The sequence below is a fragment of the Anguilla rostrata genome, chromosome 19 (genome assembly GCF_018555375.3).
Source record: "Anguilla rostrata isolate EN2019 chromosome 19, ASM1855537v3, whole genome shotgun sequence".
NCBI lineage: Eukaryota > Metazoa > Chordata > Actinopteri > Anguilliformes > Anguillidae > Anguilla > Anguilla rostrata.
The window spans coordinates 11,714,829-11,737,121 of NC_057951.1; the positions used below are offsets into that span (position 1 = coordinate 11,714,829).

General features: G+C 42.9%; 1 protein-coding gene and 1 long non-coding RNA gene across 3 annotated transcripts in view; one reads left to right on the forward strand and one right to left on the reverse strand.

Annotated features, from left to right (window-relative positions):
* Positions 1 to 22,293, forward strand: part of LOC135245676 (uncharacterized) — a 142,316-nt gene that overhangs the window by 119,167 nt on the left and 856 nt on the right. Inside the window, exons 9-13 of one of the 2 annotated variants that reach the window (XR_010327331.1) lie at positions 742 to 2,392; positions 2,584 to 2,640; positions 2,797 to 6,206; positions 8,737 to 8,788; positions 9,567 to 11,982. This is a non-coding gene — a long non-coding RNA (uncharacterized LOC135245676). Of the gene's footprint in view, positions 1 to 741; positions 2,393 to 2,583; positions 2,641 to 2,796; positions 6,207 to 8,736; positions 8,789 to 9,566; positions 11,983 to 22,293 lie in introns of those variants that run through there. The other variant, XR_010327330.1, reaches the window with a different exon arrangement.
* LOC135245675 (cyclin-dependent kinase inhibitor 1B-like) lies at positions 15,769 to 20,381 on the reverse strand. Its single transcript, XM_064318902.1, has 3 exons — positions 19,153 to 20,381; positions 18,468 to 18,590; positions 15,769 to 17,281 (listed from the first exon to the last, which is right to left on the reverse strand). The coding sequence occupies exons 1-3, from the start codon at positions 19,622 to 19,624 to the stop codon at positions 17,268 to 17,270; spliced, it is 609 nt and encodes a 202-aa protein (XP_064174972.1). The 5' UTR covers positions 19,625 to 20,381; the 3' UTR covers positions 15,769 to 17,267.

Here is a 22,293-nt window from a genome sequence, read left to right on the forward strand (position 1 = left end):
AAAAGAGGGACATGGAAAGGCTATTGTGTTCCTGTTCGGAGGTCTTGTGCAGAGCATATTTCTGCAAAAACTTAAAACAAAAAAAAACTTTATGGTGTGTGGTTAGTCTGAGATGACAGTTTTTAATTAGAGTAGTTGAGATGATGCAAAGACAAGTGGGGATTAGAATAGATATTAGCCTAGCAGGATGCCACAGCATGGCCTGTCCCACGAGGGCCCCTTAAAATATGCCTTCAGCAATTTACTGTCCCTCCCATTTATATTCAGAATAGGAATAACTGAACAAAGTAGTATTGAATATTTTGTGATGCACTTGAGAAGCTTGTGGTGTTATTTCTGGCTTCATAAGCCAGGTGTGTTCGCCCGGTCGGAGGTAAAGGTGTGGGGGTTCAGTAAAACTGCACAAAGTTCTGTGGCAGATATGACATTTGAGGTGTGGGTGCAAAGCCAGACGGTGTCGTTTTGCAGGGTGTACGTGTAGGCGTTTTGCTCTGCGTGTATCAACACACATCGGGTGGCGGTGGTGTGTCCACAAGTCTGCAGTCTGCAGATAGCTATAGTTTTTCAGACAACCATGTCTTTATATTCTGTGTCTGAGGTTAATTCATTGCCCTTGTTGCGCACGGAACATGAAACTGAATTAACACATTCCGTGGTTGAAAAGGATCATGGGTTAAGAGGAGGCCTTGTCTCTCTCTCTCTCTCTCCCGCTCCCTCTCCTTGTTTGTCTCTGTGCCAAAGGATGAAAGGTGACGGCAATGGACCAGAAGGTGGAGGATGTTCAGAAGGTTCTGGAAGAGCGGTCCAGGCCCAAGCCTGATTTCCTGCAGGGGAACAAAGATCGCTTCAGTTCCAGGGTCACCTTTCTGAAGCATCTGGGCAATAGGCACGGACCAGGCCCAACGACGACATCAACGCCAGCAGCCATGTTGCCAGACCAGTCCAGCCAGGCGGCAGCCGCAGAAGCAAGAATTTCACTCCCCGTTTTACCGTTGCTCCCAAAAAATGCCAATGGCAATGACCTCTAACCTCAGCGAGTAGGGGAGGGGTGGGGAGTAGCTCTTTCTTGGCATCTCATAAATTTCTTTTGAGGGCTGCATGGAGAACCTTTGCTCCACTTGAGTCATTCCTGGTTATAAGTGAAAACTATTCAGCCAGAGCAGTGCAGCAGGCCTGTGGCATTTAGAAATAGCAATAATAACCGACAGATTATTTATGCATCTTGGTTCAGATGACATTTAAAAATTGTACATGAAACCTGTGGGTGATAGTTTCAGTGTGAATGCAATTGGCTCAAAGCTTTCACAAACAAACAATCGAATGATAAATCAACAGGAACGTAAAGGTCAGGAGGAAACCCTCAAGTGCAGACGCATTTAAAAAGCAACCATAACTAATACTGAAAAAATTATCATGAAAAAAAACAAATAAAACTTTATATTTACACTGTTAACACTGGAATTAAAAATGCGCTACTTGAGAACTGTTTCTCATACTTTGCAGGTTTGATGTGTTGCTTTGTATTATATATTTTATAACAGTGTTAATGACACTCAGGCATAAGCATTTGCTTTCCAGTAGCCTTTTAGCCTGGATAGCCTCCACATAGCAATGGAGCCAAACTGTAGGGACTAATCAAGAGCTGATTTATTGCTACTGTTATGCTAATAACACGTATCAAAACAGCCATGAGAGGACTTGGTGCAGTCGAAAATAGTCAGAGAAGACTGACAGTTTTACTGTGTTGTGCAGTCAGTTTCACTTGAGTGCCAGTATTTAAACTTGTGGTTTTTTTCACAGTAGTATTCCGGAAAAAAAAGAACCTACCTTCCAGGGTCTCGGGCAGTAGGGACCCATCTGAAATTAATTTGCCCCGTTGAATTTGTGATTATATTTTCCTTTGCCAGTGAATTAGGTGCCGAATTCCTTCTCACAGGGCAAAATTACTCAGAATGAATGAGTAATGAAGAGAAATAGTGGAAAAATGTGTACAGTTTAAACGGTAGGGCTTTGAAAACCCCACATTATTCAATGTAAACACATTATTCTGCATGATTGACTCGGATATGGCGCTACCACAGGGAGAGGTGAAGTCATGGTCTTAAGCTCTGTGCCGGCAGGCACACACTCAGTGGATTTCACTCCTGTTTTCATTTTCGTTCTGAGGTGGTTAAAAATGAAAAAGCAATCGCAAAAAGATAAATGACGAGTCTTTCATCACGAGACTCCGTGAATAAGAACAAGACCGATCGTGAAAAAATATTTGTGTGACAGTCAGAAGGTCTATCTGCCATTTCTTTAAAAAAATCTTTCTGGATTTTTGTTTTGCAGGTGGTCTGCATTTGCCACCAGGTGCTCTTGAAAATGAAACACAAGCTGTTGTTCAGAGAAGGTGAGCATAAGTACACAGAGACATTTGGACACCTGTAGAGGGTTATAACATAGGGGTCTGTGATTCAAAGATACCGTTAGGATTTATTTACAAGAATTGTTTTTGGCTGGAAGCCTCAGAGCCTTCTATAAATAAAATATATTCAGTTGAGAATCGTAGATGTTCAATAACTGTTATTTTTTTCTCTCTAGATCGCCGGTAACGTTCTGCTGTCCGTGCCAGTAACATTTCTCTGCATTTGGTTCAAGGTATCTGAATCTCCTTCATAAGTTCAAAGTATCGGTTGAATTTCAGTACCACAATCAAAGGAAATATTTCACTCTTACCCTCTGCAGAGTTCTGACTTTGAACTCCCCTCCCTCCCCCCCACCCCCAAACTATAATATTATATTTTTCTTCAAAAGGCCAAAAAAAAGAAAAAAAAATTCCTGTGGATGTCCCAAAAACAACAACCTCAGAAGTGCAGCTAATCCCTGGAGATGGAAAATGTAGGTGGGCGGGGTTTAGCGGAAGAGGCCGTGTTTGAGTTATACAGTGCCGGGCACTGTAGGATCACAAACTTATTCCTCTGTGTTTTTTTTAAATTCTGTTTTCTGTCACTAATGGGAGACCTTGAGAGGGCCCTGTCTGCAGGTGCAGCCTGTAGCCGCCAAGCCGCACGGCCCTGCTTTCATGTGGAGGTCCCTGTGAGGGACGGGGCAACTTCAAAAGGCGGTTTTGAAGTCCTGACACTGGAGCGGCCGGCCCCCCCCCCAGCCCCGCCCCTCCCCCCCCCCTCCTGGTCCGCTGGACGTGACGTTGCTGGTTCCACAGACGGGGAGCGGCCTTTTCGGTGGCAGCCGGGGGGGGGGGTGGGTTTGACTGGGTTTCCTGGTAGAGGTGAGGCCACCTGTGTGTGAGTCACGGCCGTGGAACCGCAGGTGTTCCTCATCCAGAGTCCGTGTTGCAGAGGGTGCCAGAGGGCCTTGGTGGTGCATCGAGTTAGTACGTGTCCGTGTTCTTGTCCTGCCCCGAATCAGCTTGTCCCCCTGGCGTGTTCTCCTCTCTGGGTAAGAATGACTCCCGTCGCCTGCTCACTGGCCGCGACACAGTGGGATGAGGTAAACCATAAGCTTCTCCCAGCTGCTAAATAAACAGGGTTTTTGTTATTTTTCCTCTGTGCCAGTGTGCCTGTCAGTATTTTCCATTCACGTATACTTTATGATCTCACTGGTGACATTTGTGCTAATAGGGGGGGGAGAGGGGAACTTGCAGGGTACGAGTACCTCTCTCTCAGGGTCACTTCCTGTGTCTGGGGTCACTTACAGTGTGCCAGCAGGCCAGAGAGGAGCATCCTCTTAAAAAGGGCCATCGCTGGATAGCGGGCCCCCCGTCCCAGAGGGCCGCAGTGTCTGCTGGTTTTCGGTGTGTTTCTGCTCTTAAGTGACTCGGTTAGGGCCCCCAGTTTGACTGAAGAGTTCGCACACCTTGTTTCCAAGCCCTGAATTGGCCGTTGATTGAAGCAAAGCCACAGAAGCGTGCAGAAGCGTCCTTAGATTTAACACCCGGAGCGCAACGCTGCTAACCTTAACCCTTTAACATGCAGAACTCAGCTGTTGGGTTCCTACCCAGCCCCTCTCCCACACGTCCACCCCCCCCTTCCCCTTCCCCCTCCCCCTCCTGTGCAGCTGGGTCCTGTAAAAGGGGCTACCCTCCTCATTTGAAAGGGGATATGTATGTGAACAGGTGTGGGTGGAGTCGGGGGTGGGGGGGGCGAGGGGTCAGGGATGCAAACAGGCTCTGGGGCCTCTCTCTCTCTTGCCCCCGGCGCATCTTTTAGGGGCCCCTTTTATAGCGGAGGCCTTTTTGCCTCCCGATGCCAGTGAAAGCTCTTCCTGGTTACGTGAGAGGGACCGAGTCGTTGTCATAAAACTTGGATAAAGTGCACTATTGATGGAGTGGGATGGCCATCCGTCGCTGGCCCCATTTTGATGAAGGGGCTCAGTTCAGCCCGAGCGCGTCCGCAGCGTCCTCACTGAGGCCCTTGTGTTGCCCCGAGAGTTATAGGGCTGATGGCTGCTTCCCTCAGCACTTAGGGCAAGAAATCATGTTCCTGCATCCGCTGACAAGGCGGCAGATACAAGCCCGGCTTTGCTGGGTTTATCGGTCAGTCGCCTGTTGCGCCGCACCACCCTGGGGAGGCGAATCACTTGGAGGGTTGGGGGTTAGTTTGACCTTTGACCCTGGAAATTTCCTCCAGCCATATGCCCTGCGCTGTGGCGAGGCTCGGTGGCTTCGAGCTGGCGATGGAGCTCTTTGCTATTGCTGGGAACAATGGCTGTCACGGTCGTAAAAAGAGGCCCCGCGGTGCAGCCTCTTCCTGGGTCCAAAGGTCAGTTATGAGTTTTGGCTGGGCAGAGACGGCACTCTCCGGCCAGCCTGTGGCAGCAGTAGGCCCAGACCCTGAAAGCACACAAGGGGGAGGGGGGAGGGGCGGGGGGCGGGGACAGACCCTCTCCCAGTGAAGTAGGTCATGGCACAGAGCTATTTTCCTCCAGACAGACAGACAGACAGACAGACAGACAGACAGAGAGCATTCCAGGCTGGACGGCCTTCAGCCAGCCGGGGCGGTATTTGGGGCACGGGAACAGCTGTGGCGGCCCCTCGCTACTGGTGGAGCCGGAGCGGCGGGCTGCCAGAGAGAGCGGTCTGGGCCGGGCCTGGGCGACTGGGAGCTACACCTGTGCCTGCGGAACTCCGAGCCTCGGGGCTGTGTCTGTCTGGCCCCAACTACACCCCCCCTGCCCCCCCCCCCCAAAACCCCCACCCCGTCTTTTTCCCACTACACGACAAATGCTATCACGGCGCTGAGCCATTTTTCTGCTTATGTCATAGCCCTCCAGCGACCGCAGGATGGCGACCGACGTTGTCATCGAACCCGCTCTCCCCAGCTGTCTCTCGCCTGTAATGTTCAGAGAAGCAAATGTGGCCATTTGTGTTTTTATTTAAAGCCAGCCCTTGTTGCCTCAGGAGTCCCTTATTCAAACCATGTCACCCCACCCAACCCTAACCCTAACCCCCCCACCCGTAAATGCGTCTCATCAACCCCAGGCTTAGGCTAGGGAAATCAGTCATGTGACCAGATCAGAAATCCTTAAAGACATTGACCCTGAAAGGGTAACATGGTAAGCAAACCAGAAACATGCAGTTAAATAATTTTGCTATACAAATAAAAATTGATTGATTGATTTATCATTTTTGCTGGTTCACAGCAGCACGTTTTGTGAGCCAATCCTTTTTCATTTTGGATATTTAAATTACATAAATGATGTCATTTTTGTTGACAAATTATTTTTTTCTCCTTTCTTCCAGATTTGTTGGAACACCCAGTTGGAACTCTTGGCCTCTCCCATTGCCGTTTCCGTTGACTCTGCAGCAATCCAATCCAACATCAGGGGGAACTGCTGAACTGCTGGGAGCACTTGCAGTCACAGTCCGAATGACTGAAACCCTTCCTCCCTGGCGTCAGCCATTTCCAGAGGAACTCAGCTGACAGCCGCAAATGGGGGAGTGGATGATTTCCCATCATGCACCGGTGCAGCATGTTGACTGTGGTTTTTCCTGACTCCCACCTGCGTGATGATCGTACCGTAGCATCAGGGCACTTAACCACTGCCCCGGAGGTGTTGAAAACTGTGTTCCCTGGAAGAGACACTCGGATGAGCTCTTCTTGGAAGGAGACAAGACTTGGCTTGAAGTCTCTTAGCCGCAGATGGGCTGTCAAAACCTCTCTTCACAACCGTCACTGAATTGCCAAAATCACACGGCCGAGGAGGTAAAGAGATTCTTTTTTTATTTATTTTTTTTTTTTACACCCTTGTAAAAATCATGTCAGTTCATGGGAACACAAAACAGATGGAAGGTTGCACTTCCAAAAACAAAACTGAGGTTTGTAAACTGTTATTCCCCTTGGAAATGGCATAACATAACATAGTCTTGGGCCCTCTTGGCAAAAATGATGATTAATGCTGCCAATTCTAAACATTTATACTCTTTTTCCCTTTCATCGGACAACGCTGTAAAAACACTCCTGTAGCAGATTTTCACTGTTGCGATGTGTCTGTGTTTTGTCTGAGCGTGGGCTCGTTTCATACTTAACGTCAGCGGACTGACGGCAGCACTTCCCTCGCTCCTTTGGAAATGACTCGGCGATTTTGATCCGCCACGCGTCTGAACCCGTGTCACCGTTTCCTAAAGTAATTCGGCCCGCAGAGAGCTGGACTGGATGGGACAAATGAGCGAACTCTCAGAGCTCCCCCCCCCCCCCCCCATCCCGCTGGCTGAGTTCATACCTGGCACCAGGGCCTCGGGGCTTTGACAGGGTGACCTCACCTCCGCGTTTAGCACACGGGCACTCGGGCGGGCGCCTTGCGGCTTAACGTTGAGGTTAAAAGTTAAAACGCTGCCTTTTTTTTTCCTTTTTTTTTTTTTGCTGCGGGAAATGGTTCTGGGTTAAATTGTGTTGAGTCCTTCTCCTGTGGTTGACCAGAAAATTTCTCCTTAGTGTCAGAGAGAAAGCTAAGAGTGTATCTTCCAGTCACTGTAAAGAACGTCTAATTTCGTGTACGTGGGCATGAATCCTAGCAAAACGGATGTGAGACAGTGTCCATTCATATGAAGAGCAAGTCCAGATCTGTTAAAATAGCAACATTTCCTGATAAATGTGTGTCACAGGCCTCAGTGTGATGTACACATGGGGGGGGGGGCGGGGGCGGGGGCGGGGGGTTGTTGTTATCGAGTCGCCTTCGCTGGAATCCGTACAGCCCAAAATGTGGTCGCGACCTGTGTTTTCCTGAGAAACGCGCACTGCTTGCATCGTCATAGTGGGCCACTTCCTAGCTTCAAAGCAGCGCGACTTCTCTATACGCCGTACAGTGGTGAAGCCGGGTTTGCAGGCTCTGTCAAGGACACACGCTCAGCGGGTTTTACTATGGACGGATAAATACGTGGCGCTTGTAGGCAAAGTAACTGCAGCCTTTCTGCCACGGCGGTAGTTTCTGTAGCACTAATATTAGTCAGAGCAGCAGCAGTCAGTCGCGTTTCGAACTCCAGCAAGAAAACACATCGAACAAAAATCCAACCATATTCACACACAGCCCAGGCCAGTATAACCGATAGAATAAACCACTTAGGGTCCGGTTCAGTGTATTTTGTTAAAAGTTATTCAAATGAACGCATAGCCTCTTTGAATATCACTCCCGCTACCTTTTTCCCTCTTTAAAACTCATTCCTTTTGATCCCGTTACTGCATTCTGCAGACATCAGAGGCTGCGCGGCTGCTTTCGTCTGCATCCAGAAACCACCATCTGTGTCTCGGGATTACCTACCCAAGACCTCTTCGTCAGCAGACGATTTTTTTAAAAAAAGACCGGCTCGTTTAAGAGCTTCCTGTTTAAATCCTGATGCCCCCCCCCCCCCCTTATGAAGAGAGAACTCTATGTTTAGGGTTGTGACGCCACTTCAGAGACACGCCTGCTGTTGCCCTGCAGTTTTATCTGCGGATTTTAAGTGATAACAGAGAAAAAGGTTCTCTGATTGTCTGCAGGTGGCTGACATTCGGCAGACAACCGTCAGACTGAGAAACAGGCTTCAAAGAGACTCGCGCACGTCTTGCGCAACACCACAGCAGCTCCGCCTCCCAGCTTGGTCATAATCAACCTGCACTGTGTTACAAGGTCGTTAGGGATTAGAAGCATGGATGTTTGAATTCAAATTTAGTTCTGTTCTAGGGTACACGCCTACCACCCCCCCCCCCCCTCCCCCCCTCCCACCGCCCCACCAACCCCAGGCTAGCAAGTGGCTGCAGGGGATTTTCTAATGACGACACTTGTGGTCAGTGGAGGAAACGTGGAGAGGAACCGGAGGTTTTCTATGAGCTATAGGAACTGTGGCTTGCAAGAAAATGTTAACCTGTTGCTATTGACTTTTTTTTTACCGTGAGTTACAGTAAAATGCCTGGATCTCTTTCAACACGCAGCTGTGAACACAAACAATTTCATCAGCTCTGCAAGATCTTCTGGGCAGTTCTAGAATAATGTTTCTCTCTGCTGTGCTTCGCCTCATGCAAGTGCATGACAGCACAGTGCATTGTGTTACTTCTAAGTTTATTGGGGCTTATTGGGAGAATGTTTTTTGGAGTGTGAGATGTCGTGTTAGTTTTTTTTTTTATCTCAATGGCGATTGCCATCACTTAAGCTGTTGTCCGCTTAACTTACGGTTTCAACAACGGCACAAATCTCGAGAGGTGAAGAAATGATTAGCTGCTTCTTGAAAGCCTTGAGTAATGCATCTTGCTTTCTTTGTAGGGTGATCTTGCAACCTCCTGCTTTCAAGGTTCTGTGTCGGCCCCCTTGCCAGGTTCTGTGTCTGTGGAACACTGCTAAACGTGACTCATTCGGTTTCACTCCCGCGTGCGCTTGTGGTGCAAGTCTAGCCTGTGTTGTAAGCCTTGCAAATATTTTGCATTCTGAAATTCTGCTAGCGTCACTTCAGAAGATTGAGCCAAGTGAAGGGAATTAGGAAATTAGGACATTCACCATTGAAAAATTCTCTTGAGGTTTTTTTTTTTTCCCCCTTACTATTCTTCTAAAGGTTTTTTTTTACTCCCATCTTGTAAGTTTTACAATAGCAGATTGGCTCTGTTGGCTCCGTGCAGTGGAAAACATGAATTGGAGGCCTCAAATGCCCTCTTGCATTGGAACTGGGTCAAAATCAGATTGCAGAACTTAGAGCTGGTTCTGTTGGCTTTATCAGAGCATAAAGTGTACGCTGTTTATGCGAGCAGCTTAAATAAGGCCATTGGTGAGATTCAAAACTGCTCTCTCGTTTAGTGGCCCTCTCATTTCACACTGGCGTTTCTCTTCTCTGATTCATTTAAACTGTCATATCAAGGTGTTTCCTGAGCACATAACTAGTTTTTTTCATGCAGTGATTTGACTATGCATCTGGGAGTATGCTCTATTAGGACTTAGGAGTATGCACAAATCACACGCAGAACAAAAAAAAGTCACACCATCGGTGAAGACCTTCATCTGAAGTGAAGCGTAGGCCTTTATAACAGTCCCGTGTCTTCAATATGTACTGTTAAATATCTTTACTTCCCTAAAAACAAATCTGTTCATTTTTCTTTGTGCAGTGCATTCGGCCTGAAAATTTCAAATCAGATGCAAGCGGTGGTTAGTCATCCACCAGCAGCGGCTGTTCTTTGATGGCGGCTGCACACGCGGCTCCAGGAGAAGTGCTCCACACTTCCCCTCTCCACACAATGCCGCGGTTTTGCATATTTGCTGCGTGTTTTTAATACCGAAGCAGAGCAAGTGAAAGCGAAAAAATTCATGAAAACCGACTTCTGACGTTTCACGTTTCCATCCTGTGTGTGGCTTTTTGTCTTTTTGTGTGTCTGAGCAAACTTAGGGAACGACAACAAAATACAGACATCTGTGTGTTCAGGAGCTGTACATACTGAGTATGTACAGCTAAATGTAACTATTGATGTCTGGAAGTTAAGATGCGTTTACTAGTTATAGATGTCGAGATTATTTATGTATAAAGCAGAACATAACTAATTTTACCGCTCTACTCTAATGCCCTGTATTCCTGTGCATTCTGTCATTTTAAACTTCCCTTTAAATGCGTATTTTCAGCAGTGCAGAGGTTCCTAGACAGGGTCATTGTGTACTACTGAAACCAGACACAACAGAACACTGAGGCAGCTCGGCACAATGCACTTCAATACAATGTAAAACACAACAGAACAATGGAACTGGCTGAATTGGTGAGACCGGAGAGGAAAAGAGGGGAGGGAGGGGGCAGGAGGGTGAGAGAGAGAGAGACAGGGAGAGAGAGGATAACTGTGTCCATATACATTATACAAATAATTATAATTGCTGTCACCAGTTGGCACTATCTCCAGACTTTACTACTAACTTGCCAAACTACGTTTGTGAAGCGAAAAACAGTGCCGCAGTTGCCCTTATTTGTACATGAAAGTTAAAAAGAAAATGTTTATTGAATCCAAGCCACTGTTTTGTTTTAAAATGAGTAAAGCCATTTCAAACTGAAAATGGATAATGTAGAGATTAAAAAACTAAAAACAAATAAAATGAAAATGAGATGTAAGGGACTGATAAGAGAGAAATGAGAGACTAAGAAAAACTGACAGAGGAGAAACCCGATTGTTGTGAACAAGCATTCCTCAGAACCGTCAGAAGTAGCGCAGGTGTCTTCCTGTTTGTGCTCTGCTGTTAAACATTCTTTAACCCTGTGAAGAGTAGGTTTTTGGAATGTTTGTTTTTTCAAAATTCTAAGCGAGTGTTCTAGAACTCCATTGCTTTCAGCTACCAGTAGTGATTATTCTATTGGCATTGGAATGTTTAAGAACATTCTTATCACATATTTGTGACCTCACACCTTAGCACCTTAAGGGTTAACCAGTAGAGTCGACCCAGAGCATTGACAAGTCTGCTAAATTGACTTACACATCTAGTTTCCACACCAGTACACAATCGCATCCAATCTCAAAAAGCACTAAGACCAACACTTGCCCATTTTGGATAAAATTGGACATCCCAGTTCTACACAATATCCATGCATAAATGAGCCGCAGGTCTGTTTTGGCCATTTATGGTTCTCTGTTATTCAGATGCATTAGATTCTTATTCTCCTCAACCCTTACCCCCTGTCCCCTTTAAGCTGGTAGTTTATACGATGGTGTTTTCGTGAAGTTGTGTTGCTATGCTGGGTAAGACCTGGCTACAGTCAATATTTGTCCTTGCATATTGACGCCCAATTGCATGCTGTTTTTTTTTCTTTTCTTAGCAAGTTCAGCAATAACCAAAAAGTAACTTGCCTAACTTGTTTAGTGGTTGCGTTTATTTGAGTCAAACTCAAGGACAAGTGGTGATTGGAAACCAGGCCATGGTTACACGTGCTCACAGTTTTGGTCAAACTTCGTTATCCTCCCAGAGATACAGACATTTAGGACTCGATTTAGAACTTATAGAAGGTGACACCGGGCCAAGTGAGACCCCCTAGCCCGAACCCTAACCATTGCAGCAGTGAGGGGCTTTTGCAACACTGTCCTACATGTGCAATGCCAGTGAAATATCCTGGTGCAAAGGGCTGGCCAAGACAGGCCGCTTCGGTGCCGCAACTACAGCTGGCAACTTACACAACAGGAAGCTGCCACGGAGTTTCCTAACCACGGCGCACCTCGCACGCTGAAAGTCTGTTTGCATACGGCTTTATCTTCCTTTTTTCCCTCCATTTGAAGAAGAAAACAAATTTGATTTTCAGAATGTACAAGGGCGAGGAACGAAGCCAAAGAAACTCGCAGGTTCTCGTCATGAGAAGTGCACGGTGTGCGCACAAGCCTTTCATATCCTTTTTGTCTCATTTTTTTTTATTCAGCTGAATTTTTTGTTCATTTCGGTAAATTATTTTTTATGGGAGCATTTTGTAGAATAGGTGTGTTCTTCCACGGTGTTCCTGCATTTTCTTTGGGTGCCTGGCAACAGTAATCTATAGGTGACGACATCTTTCCGTCTTCATGCTCTGGTCCCCACCGGGGGGGTGGGGGTGGGGGGATGGTGGTGGGGGGTTTGGGGGGTAATGGTAATGGGCGAGTTTGTTGCCAACCTGTAATTACAATGCCCGTAATGTTCCATTTGCAATGAATGCGTCTGACTTGTTGACACAAAAGAGGGAAAACAAGGCCGTTGCTGAGGCTAAGCAGTCTGGCTATTTTATTTATTTATTTATTTTATTTTTTATTGTTATTAATAAAATATCTAATTCAGATCCCCATGCACATCGCATTGTGCGAATGCCCTGGTGACACTGTTAACTGAAGGTTTACTGTCAGCAGAGAGATGTGCGTTCAGACACCTGCTGCTGACCCCCCCGGGCTGGAGGCACTAGAAGGGGCGGGGGGTGGCTTTTGTCTTTCTAAGAGTATAGTGCAGCGCTGTCTCGCTTCTTGTGTATTCAAACCCTTACCATGTCACTAAAAACTTCACAGAACAGCATAGAATAGACATCGTTATTGAATTGATATCTCTGTACCAAATTAACCATGTGTTGTATTAGTGTACTACAATAATACAGTACTTGGTACACAGATCACAATTCAACATTTTGATTCTGAGAATAGTCTTCTCTTCGCAAACCAACAGAGTATTTAACTTGTTAACAGTTATTGTAATCAAATCATGTAAGGACAGACTATTTGTTCTTCCACAATACCTTTCAGGAGTACACACGTGTGCGTGTGCATGTTTCTGCTTGTGTGTGTATGTGTGTGCACATGTGCATTTAGCTGTGTGTGTCTGTATGTGGTATTAACTTAACCACTAGACTAGCCATTACTAACTTTGTGCTGTTCTCATCTTTGTCCTGTCTTACTCATAGGTTGATGGACTGATTGCATTACGTCCACGTAGACACTGTATTTGGTCCATTGTAAAGCCATCAATCAGAGAATGTCTAATAATAATTAATGCCTGATAATAATGGACATCAAAATAGTAACTCTTTGGTGAGCAGCCCATCACCTCTGCTACTTAGCCTTTCCTCCTTTGTGTAGTCAATATGCAGTCAGTTTTGCAGAGTTGCTCTCACTCACTAGAGAATGTGGACAGTTTTAGGGGAGCACTGTTTGCTAATGGGTAAGCTCCAGAGATAAACCATTTATTGTAGGGATATTCAAAATTAATATGGACTTTGTTTTTGTAAATTTTAAATATATATATTTCAATATTCTAAGGGTGGAAAGAGTGTCACCTGCTGGCTCACCAATATCATTTCAGTGATTTTTTTTTTTAGGTGACAAGATAAACTGTTGATATACCCACTCCTCAAGGCCAGGTTTAATATTTGACATGAAATGGCCTATTATGATAACATTTTCTCTGTAGAGAAACTTCAGAACCAATAGAAGCATTCTGAGAACTTTATAAGTATATTCTATTGAATACTTCTTTTTTAAGGATTAAAGGGGACCTTAGAAATAGATTTGTATGTTCAATCACCAAGTTGTTTTAAGATGTTCTAGGATGTGATCAACGGTGTTGATATATATGCATTGTCTATTTAGGATGCTAAAGAAAACTCTTGGAAGCAATCCCCAACTTTGGCCATCATGATTTTATTCACACACATGTAACTTTATTTTCTGCTCAACATTCTGAAGTCGTTCTGAACGGGATAGAGTCGCATCGAAATAGCCTAGTATTTGGTGTCCTGTTAAAACAGAATTGTTTAGTTGCCTTAAAACCTTTAAAATGATTAGTGGTCAATGGTCGATGGATTTCATCATGCATTCTGATACTTCGAAGCCTGCAATACTTTATGCGCGCGCTATAGCCTACGCTCTGCATAAAAAAATGACGTGTTCGAAGGGAAATCATTGTCAGTAGCGAAAATACCCTTGCTACTTCTGGCTGCATCAGAAAGAAACCACACCTTTGACTTTTTTTTCTCTTTTTTTCTTGCTTGCATCAGCAAAAATACTCTCCGTCCAATGGACGTGACTTCAGGGTTGTGCTTCGAGTCGAAAACGCTCCGTACAGCTCAATTTGAACGCTGCTGTAGCTGTACGCAGTTCAAATCGACAGAAAGGTTCATATTAGTGGCTGCCGCAAGTGGTCTGCTTTTCTTATTGCTTCTCTCATTGGCTCATTCAGACGTCAGTCACTTCGTTTCTGCTTCTCAAGGACGTGCCCTTGTTTTCCTCTTCTCCGATTTATCAGGGTCGAATCTCTGCAAACTGAGTAAGGACAGGCAGCCATACAGTATAATTTCAGTATATTTTGGGTTCTTATATTTGGAATATTAAAGTGCATTATATGGGACGAAGTTCTAAAATATCCTGAATCAGAGGATATATAATCATTGATTCGAACTAAAGTATTGATTTGGAACTGGCCAACGTCAGTAGAAACTTGGGTGGGGAAGTTACCCGTTGCAGAAATCTCGACACTGAGCAACGTTGACTTGATAAACGCATTTTACAAACTGGAGAACGCGCTTCGATTTAGCTACATACCGCCATTGCAATTATAATGTCCTTAATGATCGTGTCTTTGCGAACAATAAAAAAAAAAAACATATTTATGATGTTTTCCTCTGCAAGTATATTGCAGTGTGAACTCTTGGTCTAAAAATCCACGGAAGTTTCATTGTTCACACTAATACTGAAAACATTTTTAAAGTGTACTGTCTAAGTATTATAGGTCATATAATTTGACTCGTAGTTTCCAACTTATATAGCGTTGCTTTTGTAGGAGTTTATACAACCGTGGCCACTCCAACTAACATAATGTGTGCTTCGGTTGTAGTACGTAAAATTATCTTTTACTGTATCATATTTCTCGAGGCAAAATATTATCTAAAATAAGAAGAATGAAACGTGTGTGCAAAGAATCTAATCTTATTAGCATTATGTATTTCACGATCACTATTCAAATGTGATGTCACCGACATAAAGGGAAAAACGTGCATCGTCTAATCTCGTCATAAATAAATATGATAGTAGAATATCTTACTGATTTGCAGCTCATTGTTGCTACTGCTGCGACTAATTAGGAGCTGATTTTCGCGGGCGTGCCACCTCGTCACTGACGGTATCTGCAAGCTAGATGTAATTAAAAGTAATGAACTCAACGTGGATGGTGGTGGTTGATCTGAGTGTCCCCCTACACATTAAATGTGCTTAGAGATCTGTAGAGGTGCTGAATAATTGCAATGAAATACTATTATTCTTTAGACTAACCTTTTTGGTGTATAAGACGTCTTGGGGACATTTCATAATGATGAAACCCCTCATCATGTAATTTGTGTAGGTCTTGCATCATTTCTCAGCTCTCTCTAAAAAAAAAGGAAAGTGCAAAAGGCCTTTTTCTTATTGATGGTCTGTAATGTGTCAAACACACCCTTTGAACCAATCTCCCAAAGAGAAGTTTTTTTTTTCTTCTTTTTTTTCAAAATTCTCACGCTGAAAGTGTAGGTGGACCCTAAACTCTTCATATACAAGAATACAAAATTACAATAAAGAACAATAATTGTGATACAAGATTATTCATTTTTATCTTAATGAGATGACATTCCTTAGGCATATGTACACCTTGTGCTTTCTACTTGCTCAATGGGGTGTGATGTGAAAATATTAAATACCAGTGTGCCTGGAGCTACATATAGTGCCAACTGTTTATTATCAGCTACATTTAATGTATAAAATAGTTCTGAATGCATCTTAATACATGTAGAATTTTATTTTATATCACCATTTTGGGGAAAAAAAGCTGTTTATTCAGATATACCTGATGCAACAATAGCCAAAATAATACTCAATTTCATTTTATTTTTTAGTCGATTGCAATTTTTAAAAACACACATTACAAAATGCACTTTGTATTTTCAGGCTCAGTTTGCAACCTTACATGTTTTAATTAAAAATGAGAGGGAAAAAAAAAACATTGAGAAACTACCCCCCAAAAAAGCACAAATGCCACTTTGGATAACCATAAACAAAACCCATTTCTTCTAAATAAAAAAAAGCTTGACATAAATAAGTTAGTATAATTTCTCTGTGTTTTTACAAAGTTATGTACACAGGTACACTTCAAAGTTTTACACAAATACACAGGCAGTGTAATTTCCTTTTTAAAAGATGAAGAATTTCCTTTTCTAGTCAAATATAGTGCTATGTGATGCAGGGCAAAAAATTCCACAAAAAAAGGATTCATGTATTTCTGTTAGATCAGTATAATTGTCAAAGACAGAAAACACAACACATCTTCCCAAGTTTTCCTTCTCTGTCACACTGAACTGCATAACAATAAATATTTTTTCATGTCTGATTGGGGGTGGGGGGATACAATATTCTCTGATAAAATAATTTTGATGTTGCAATTTATTGAATCAGGAGGACACTAAATGTAAATCAAAGCATTGTATAAATTCACACAAAATGTATAAATAAGTCACTTCAGCACATTCACCAGCGGCTTGTGAACAATTAATACTGTGAATTGACCTTATGCCTTGCCTTCAATTATTCAGTTGCTGAATACTTCAGACTGGATCCCCATACTCATAAAAAGGGGATGTGTGCTGTTCTAATCAGGAGAGAATAACAGAAATGAGCAGAGTAACTTTGGCAGAATTTGTGTTACAGCATTTCGATGTCTTGTCTGCACAGACAGCAGGGCTAAAATAGCTGGTTGGGTTTTAATGGCATCTGTAAATCACTGGTAGGTAGGTTTCATGCCTCTATTCTTGTGGACATATGAAATAGCCTGGATCTCATCAATTACACCGTTTTAATGACCTTGTGTTAAGTGACCCTCTTTAGAAAAACAGGTCTTGTACTCACAGCACTCTATACCTGGGCTCAGTTAAATTTATGAAAAGGCATTATGGTTGGGGACATTGAAAACCCTGCTGAGGATATTTCTATGATTCTTTGTATGAATTGTCACACACGACTTCACAAAAAATGACAGCATTTTAGAAGAGGAAAAGAAAACCTACTGCAATTCAAGTCGAATCAAATTCACACTGCTTAATATAAAGGAAATTTGTATCTTAAGTTTTATGTGCTACACTTGAAAAGAGACTATGTACACAGGTAGTAAAAAAAATGAGCAAAAAAGGAGAAAACCTAATTGCACACTGCTACATTGACTGCTTTAGAGGCAGTTACTTTGAGTGCCAGAAGTTTAGTGTTTGTATTCAGTGCTTGTACAGCATCCCCGTCCATGGGAGTCGATATGCATTTGTTTTTCTAGAAATGTAGTTCCTCTTCATCGAGCACTGAAGTTTTCAATGAAAAGGGGAATTACATCTTCTGCTCTGTTGGATAAATGTCAAATAAATAAAAAGTTAGTATCTTCACATAGGTCTCCTAAATATCCTGACCAAATAGCTGATTGTGTGAGAAAATAAACAATATTCAGCTGACTAATAGTATACATGTACTGTCGAGTAGGATAAGCATGAAATCATAAACTTCTGGCCTAACTATCCACCTGTGAGCATGCAAAATGGAATTTGCTCTGAAATGCATAATTTGGTGTTTTAGAATAGCATAAACTTCTTTTAAAAACCCAAATCAAGTAGACCTAAAGTTGCTCAATCTGTGGCAAGCATATCTTTATCGAGAATGCACAGTGTATGCTTATGGAAGCACGTGCTAAATCGATTGTCAATTTCACCGTTTACAGATCAGTGAGAGTCTGAAATCACTCGGGGCATGGCAGTGTACGTGTACACAGTAGGCTACAATGCTCTGAAACCTGCCCCTTCATTTTCGAGGAAACAGTTGCTGACGTGTTACTATAGTGTTTTTCAGAGAGGGACGCTTGTTTACAGTTCGTCGGAAACTCAGCCTTGCTGTAGTCATAGTAGTCTAACTCGTGTGTGTCAAATCCTGAAGCGTTTAACCCCTTTCAGGCATCTTTGAGATGAAATTATAGCGATTGATACCGCCTTTACATTCCAGTCCTTTATATAATCCTTAATAGTTTTGAATACGGGCTCCCTAAAAGACAAACATAGTTTCCATTAACACTAACTGTGTATGTAAATACAAATAAATAATAGAACGCGGGACGTTACGTTACGAAGCTCGCGAAGCCAGTGTTTATCGTCATTATGTCCACTTGTAAAGTCTACACTAAACTGACAATTAAATGCGTCAAAAAATATTTATGTAACCCTGGTAAATATTTTTGACCTAAATTAACAGTTTGATTCCTGCCAGTTATAGGGAGTCTACTTCGATGTTTTCTTTCACCAAACTATTCACCAGACAAGATCACTGAAGAGGTGGCACCTTATCTCAGCAAAATTTACTCAGTATATAACACATCTGCAGGTATATTTAGAGCGAACGGCGGTGCTCCAAGAACGGGGTCAAATAGTAAACCAACTCCTACGTAGACTATATTTTTGCTCCTTCTGCTTGACAGTTTGGAAAAAAAAAACTCCGCGGCAAACAGTTAAGGTAAGATATCAGTGTATCCATAAATCAGCTTACCTTTACAATGCTTACGTCTGCGCCTTCGGCTGGATTTCCTAGGTGTGTGTTCTACTGAAGTTGCTCGTTGCCCGGTCTTGACACATTCATCTGTGCGTGACCTTTTATTTTGAGACGATTGTTCTAGAACAGAAAAGGGGGAGAAAATCCGTTAGCTAACAAGCGAAGTCCAACCATTTTCCCATAGCCTACGTGAAACCCATGCATAACGGCCGCCTTTCGGTTTGTTTTGAAGGTTTGACGTGTAGCCTACATGCTATCCGCATTTGCATACCGTAGTAACACGAATCATGAGTGAGTGGTGTCCCAACAATATGAAATGGATACATTTTCAAGCGAATCAATAACTAAAATACACACTGTAGCCTGTGTCTGTGTCGCCATGCATACATTACATTGGTAATTATACTCAATGGGCAGTAGGCTAATCTGCACCCCTTTTCCATACAGGCTATCAACAATATGGACATAATGGCAGACAATTCAAACGAGAATGAGGGAATATGCATACCAAAACTCGGGTGTACAACACTACCATGTAGGCTAAACACTGGGCAGTACTAACAGAATCGTAATCTAGGCTACTATGCCTTGTGATTTCTTCTGAATGAATACAGTACGTTTTCAATCGATGTTTAGACCGCCACCTTAAAATCATTTTGAGCCAAAACAACAATGTAGCTACCCCGGCTTGCTGGTCTTTTCCTCTGTCCGCTGCGTTGGTCTCGGCAACCCATCTGACTTTCTGATTCCTCCGTTTTTTCACTGGAAAGCCTGTCTCCAGTGGTCTCTTGACAGGGAATCACCATCACACAATTATGATTCCCATTAAGATCCACGTTGTTATTCCCAGAACGGCAAATGCCCGTCGAAGCCCGTGGTGGTCTACTGTAAAAATCGGGCAAACTTTTACTATCCAGCGGTTGCCAAACGTATCTCCCACCCGGGAGCGGCTTGTGATTTTTAAAATCGAAATTCCATTTGGCAGATGATGCCTGTTCGATCTCTTGCAAATGTTCCTTTAAATCCCTCCTTAACTCTTCGGGATCCACCGACCCGAACAGGTTTCTGCAGTGGGAAGGTTTTGGGTTATCCGACAGCCTGGCATTCATCCTTTCCAAAGTCGGACTTCCATTTGAAAGACGAACGTTTGACATTTTCCGCGTGTGAAAAAAACGGACCAAACAAACGAGTGAAAATACGTATTTACTCCGACTTTAGTGCGATCCAAAACTGGCGAAAACGACTGAGATCAAAGCTAACGCAGGCATGCCATGCGTTAAAAATGAATTTCTGCGATAGAGCGGTCAATGCGGCAATGCGAGCAAAAGAAATCTCCACGGATCATCAAAACAAAGTGCACTTGCAAAACCCACTCCTGTCAATTTCGGTTTGTAGTAACAGAGGAAAGAACAGACAAGCCTTTTCAGTACCCAATATGGCGATTGAAAGCAGGCTGACTGAGAAAAAAATGATTGACACCCAGAGCTATTTAAACAGAGAAGGGCATTCATTGGTTAAAGAAAACGGAGACGCCCACGTTACTTAAGGTGAACATAGATTTTAAACCCGAAAACGAAGTACGCAACGAAGAAGCACAAATATTAGAATTAGACTTTTCTTGTAAGTCAGATAAGGAAATTAATGTATAATTCTGGAAAAATAAGAACCAAGATTTCATGTTAGCAAGCCATATATTAAACGTTCGCAGAAAAGACAGGGAGTAAAAGCGGCTAAAATAACAAAACAAGTAGGCTAGTCGGCTACAACTTTAGGACTGTACTCTTTGCACGTATTGTTATATTTGTGTACATCCGTTGGAAATAGCCAGTTCTATAATGTCCAATTGTAGCCTACGCCCGACGTGTCCTATAATTAAAGGCAACGAGCCGAACTATTTTGGAAGGCAATTCCACCTTAATTTATTTAGTGACTTTTGAAAATAAGGACTGCACAACACCAGCCTTGCGGTGATCTGAAGAGTAGGGTAATATTTGTGTACAAGTCACTCCCCTATCAGGGCTACGGTCAAATTTAATAGTAGCGAGTCATAAACAGGGCATAAACCTGGCTCATAGCGCCATCTTAGTTCAAACTGCGATAAATTAGAATTATTCTATTAAATGACACGAGAAGTTCAATGTTTCACCTTCGTCGCTTGGCGAAAGTAAAAAATATGAATAAATTAATGCAATCATCATAACAATGTGACGTTACGACTAGGAGTCAGTAGCTACATAACCAGTTTTAATGGCTAAAGAGATTTTTAAAAGTGTAGTGTTGCAGTTGCTTGAATGGAAAAGACTACACAATGTAATGTAGTGTATACAATGTAATTCTGTATGTCGCTCAGGATAAGAGCGTCAGCTAAATGCCAGAAAAAGTCAAATCTGAAATCTTGGTGGAATATGCATGTGCCTGAAGACAATGTTATCCACCGCATCATATGACGGTTCTATGAAACAGTGATATTAATGAAAAGTGACTAATTTAATTCTGATGTGAATAATTTACTTCTGCAACTAGATTAAGCAATGTGTCTCTATAAGAGAAGCACAGAAGATGCTATGTCAGAGAATAAGACAATGCAACGCATATACACAGTACCCGCTCAGTGTGAAACAGAAGGACACATCCCTTTGTCTGCAATAGCCTTTAATTTGTTTACTTTCTCTTTTAGCAAATACATTCTGTCATAGTTGGCTACAGCTTATCAAAGGCAGACTCTGGCACAGCAAACAAATGTAAATGTGCCAGGAGGCCTTCATCAATATGACATATCTCAACTTGTAATTTATTTATTTTATGGCCAGCGTGTTTACTTAAAACCTATTTCAAGTCTTCATGTAGCTAAAGTGTGCAATGGTGTCAGCAGAGTTCATTCTTATACATAAAAGATTTATCTTCTAGGGATTTGCATATTAAAATAATAAAGGAGAGCTCAGTTTGCTTTCTCCCATGCAACACTGCTGTTTCCACCATAAGGCACACCAGGTTTTATTGGCTCGTTTTGTTCCACCCTTGCCTGTAAATGAAGTCTGTGCTAACAGTGTTCTCTGGTTTTTGTTTGTTTGTTTGTTTGTTTTTTTCTCCCTCTGCTACGGAAGTGTGTCAGCGGAGCATCGTCACCAACAGCCCGCTGTGAAATGGTTATATTCTGCGTTAAACAGCGGCCTTGTGTCAAGACCGATCAACCGATCCCTACTCCTAGAATTATGTCACTGAACCGAAAGTGTGGCATGTTTATCATCATAAAATGAAATGTACACATTCGGTTTTTGTTTTTTTTTTTGGACCACGCAGTTGGGAAATACATATGAAAGCATAAATGTTAAATTTGTATATTAATTTAAAGTCTTACTTAAATCCTCAGAATGCAATGAAGCAATCAATACAGTAATGTTCATTTCTTGATCATAATGAGAAGCTGAGTGTTTAAACTGAGTAACAAAGTATGTTCCATACATGGCATAACATTTTAGCAAGGTTTTGACGGTCTGTAATATTTTGATTGACAGTATTTTTTTATTTCATATTTGACTGCCTGCTCTGTTTAACCCCTGGACCCCAGAACTGCACTGTATGAATCCAGCAAAGACAATTACACACCAATCCTACTTTATAAAAATCGACTTTATGGAAATATGGACTTGATTGTGTGAGTCAAACTGATGCATTATCTCTAGAAAAACACATCAGCGCTACTATTTAAGCAACCGCTTGCAAGACCGTTACACTGAATTTGTGTTAGGGCATGGCCTTTAAACTCCAGTCCTGGAGGGCTCCAATGTCTGCGAGTGTTTGTTGTATCCATATGGGGCAACAT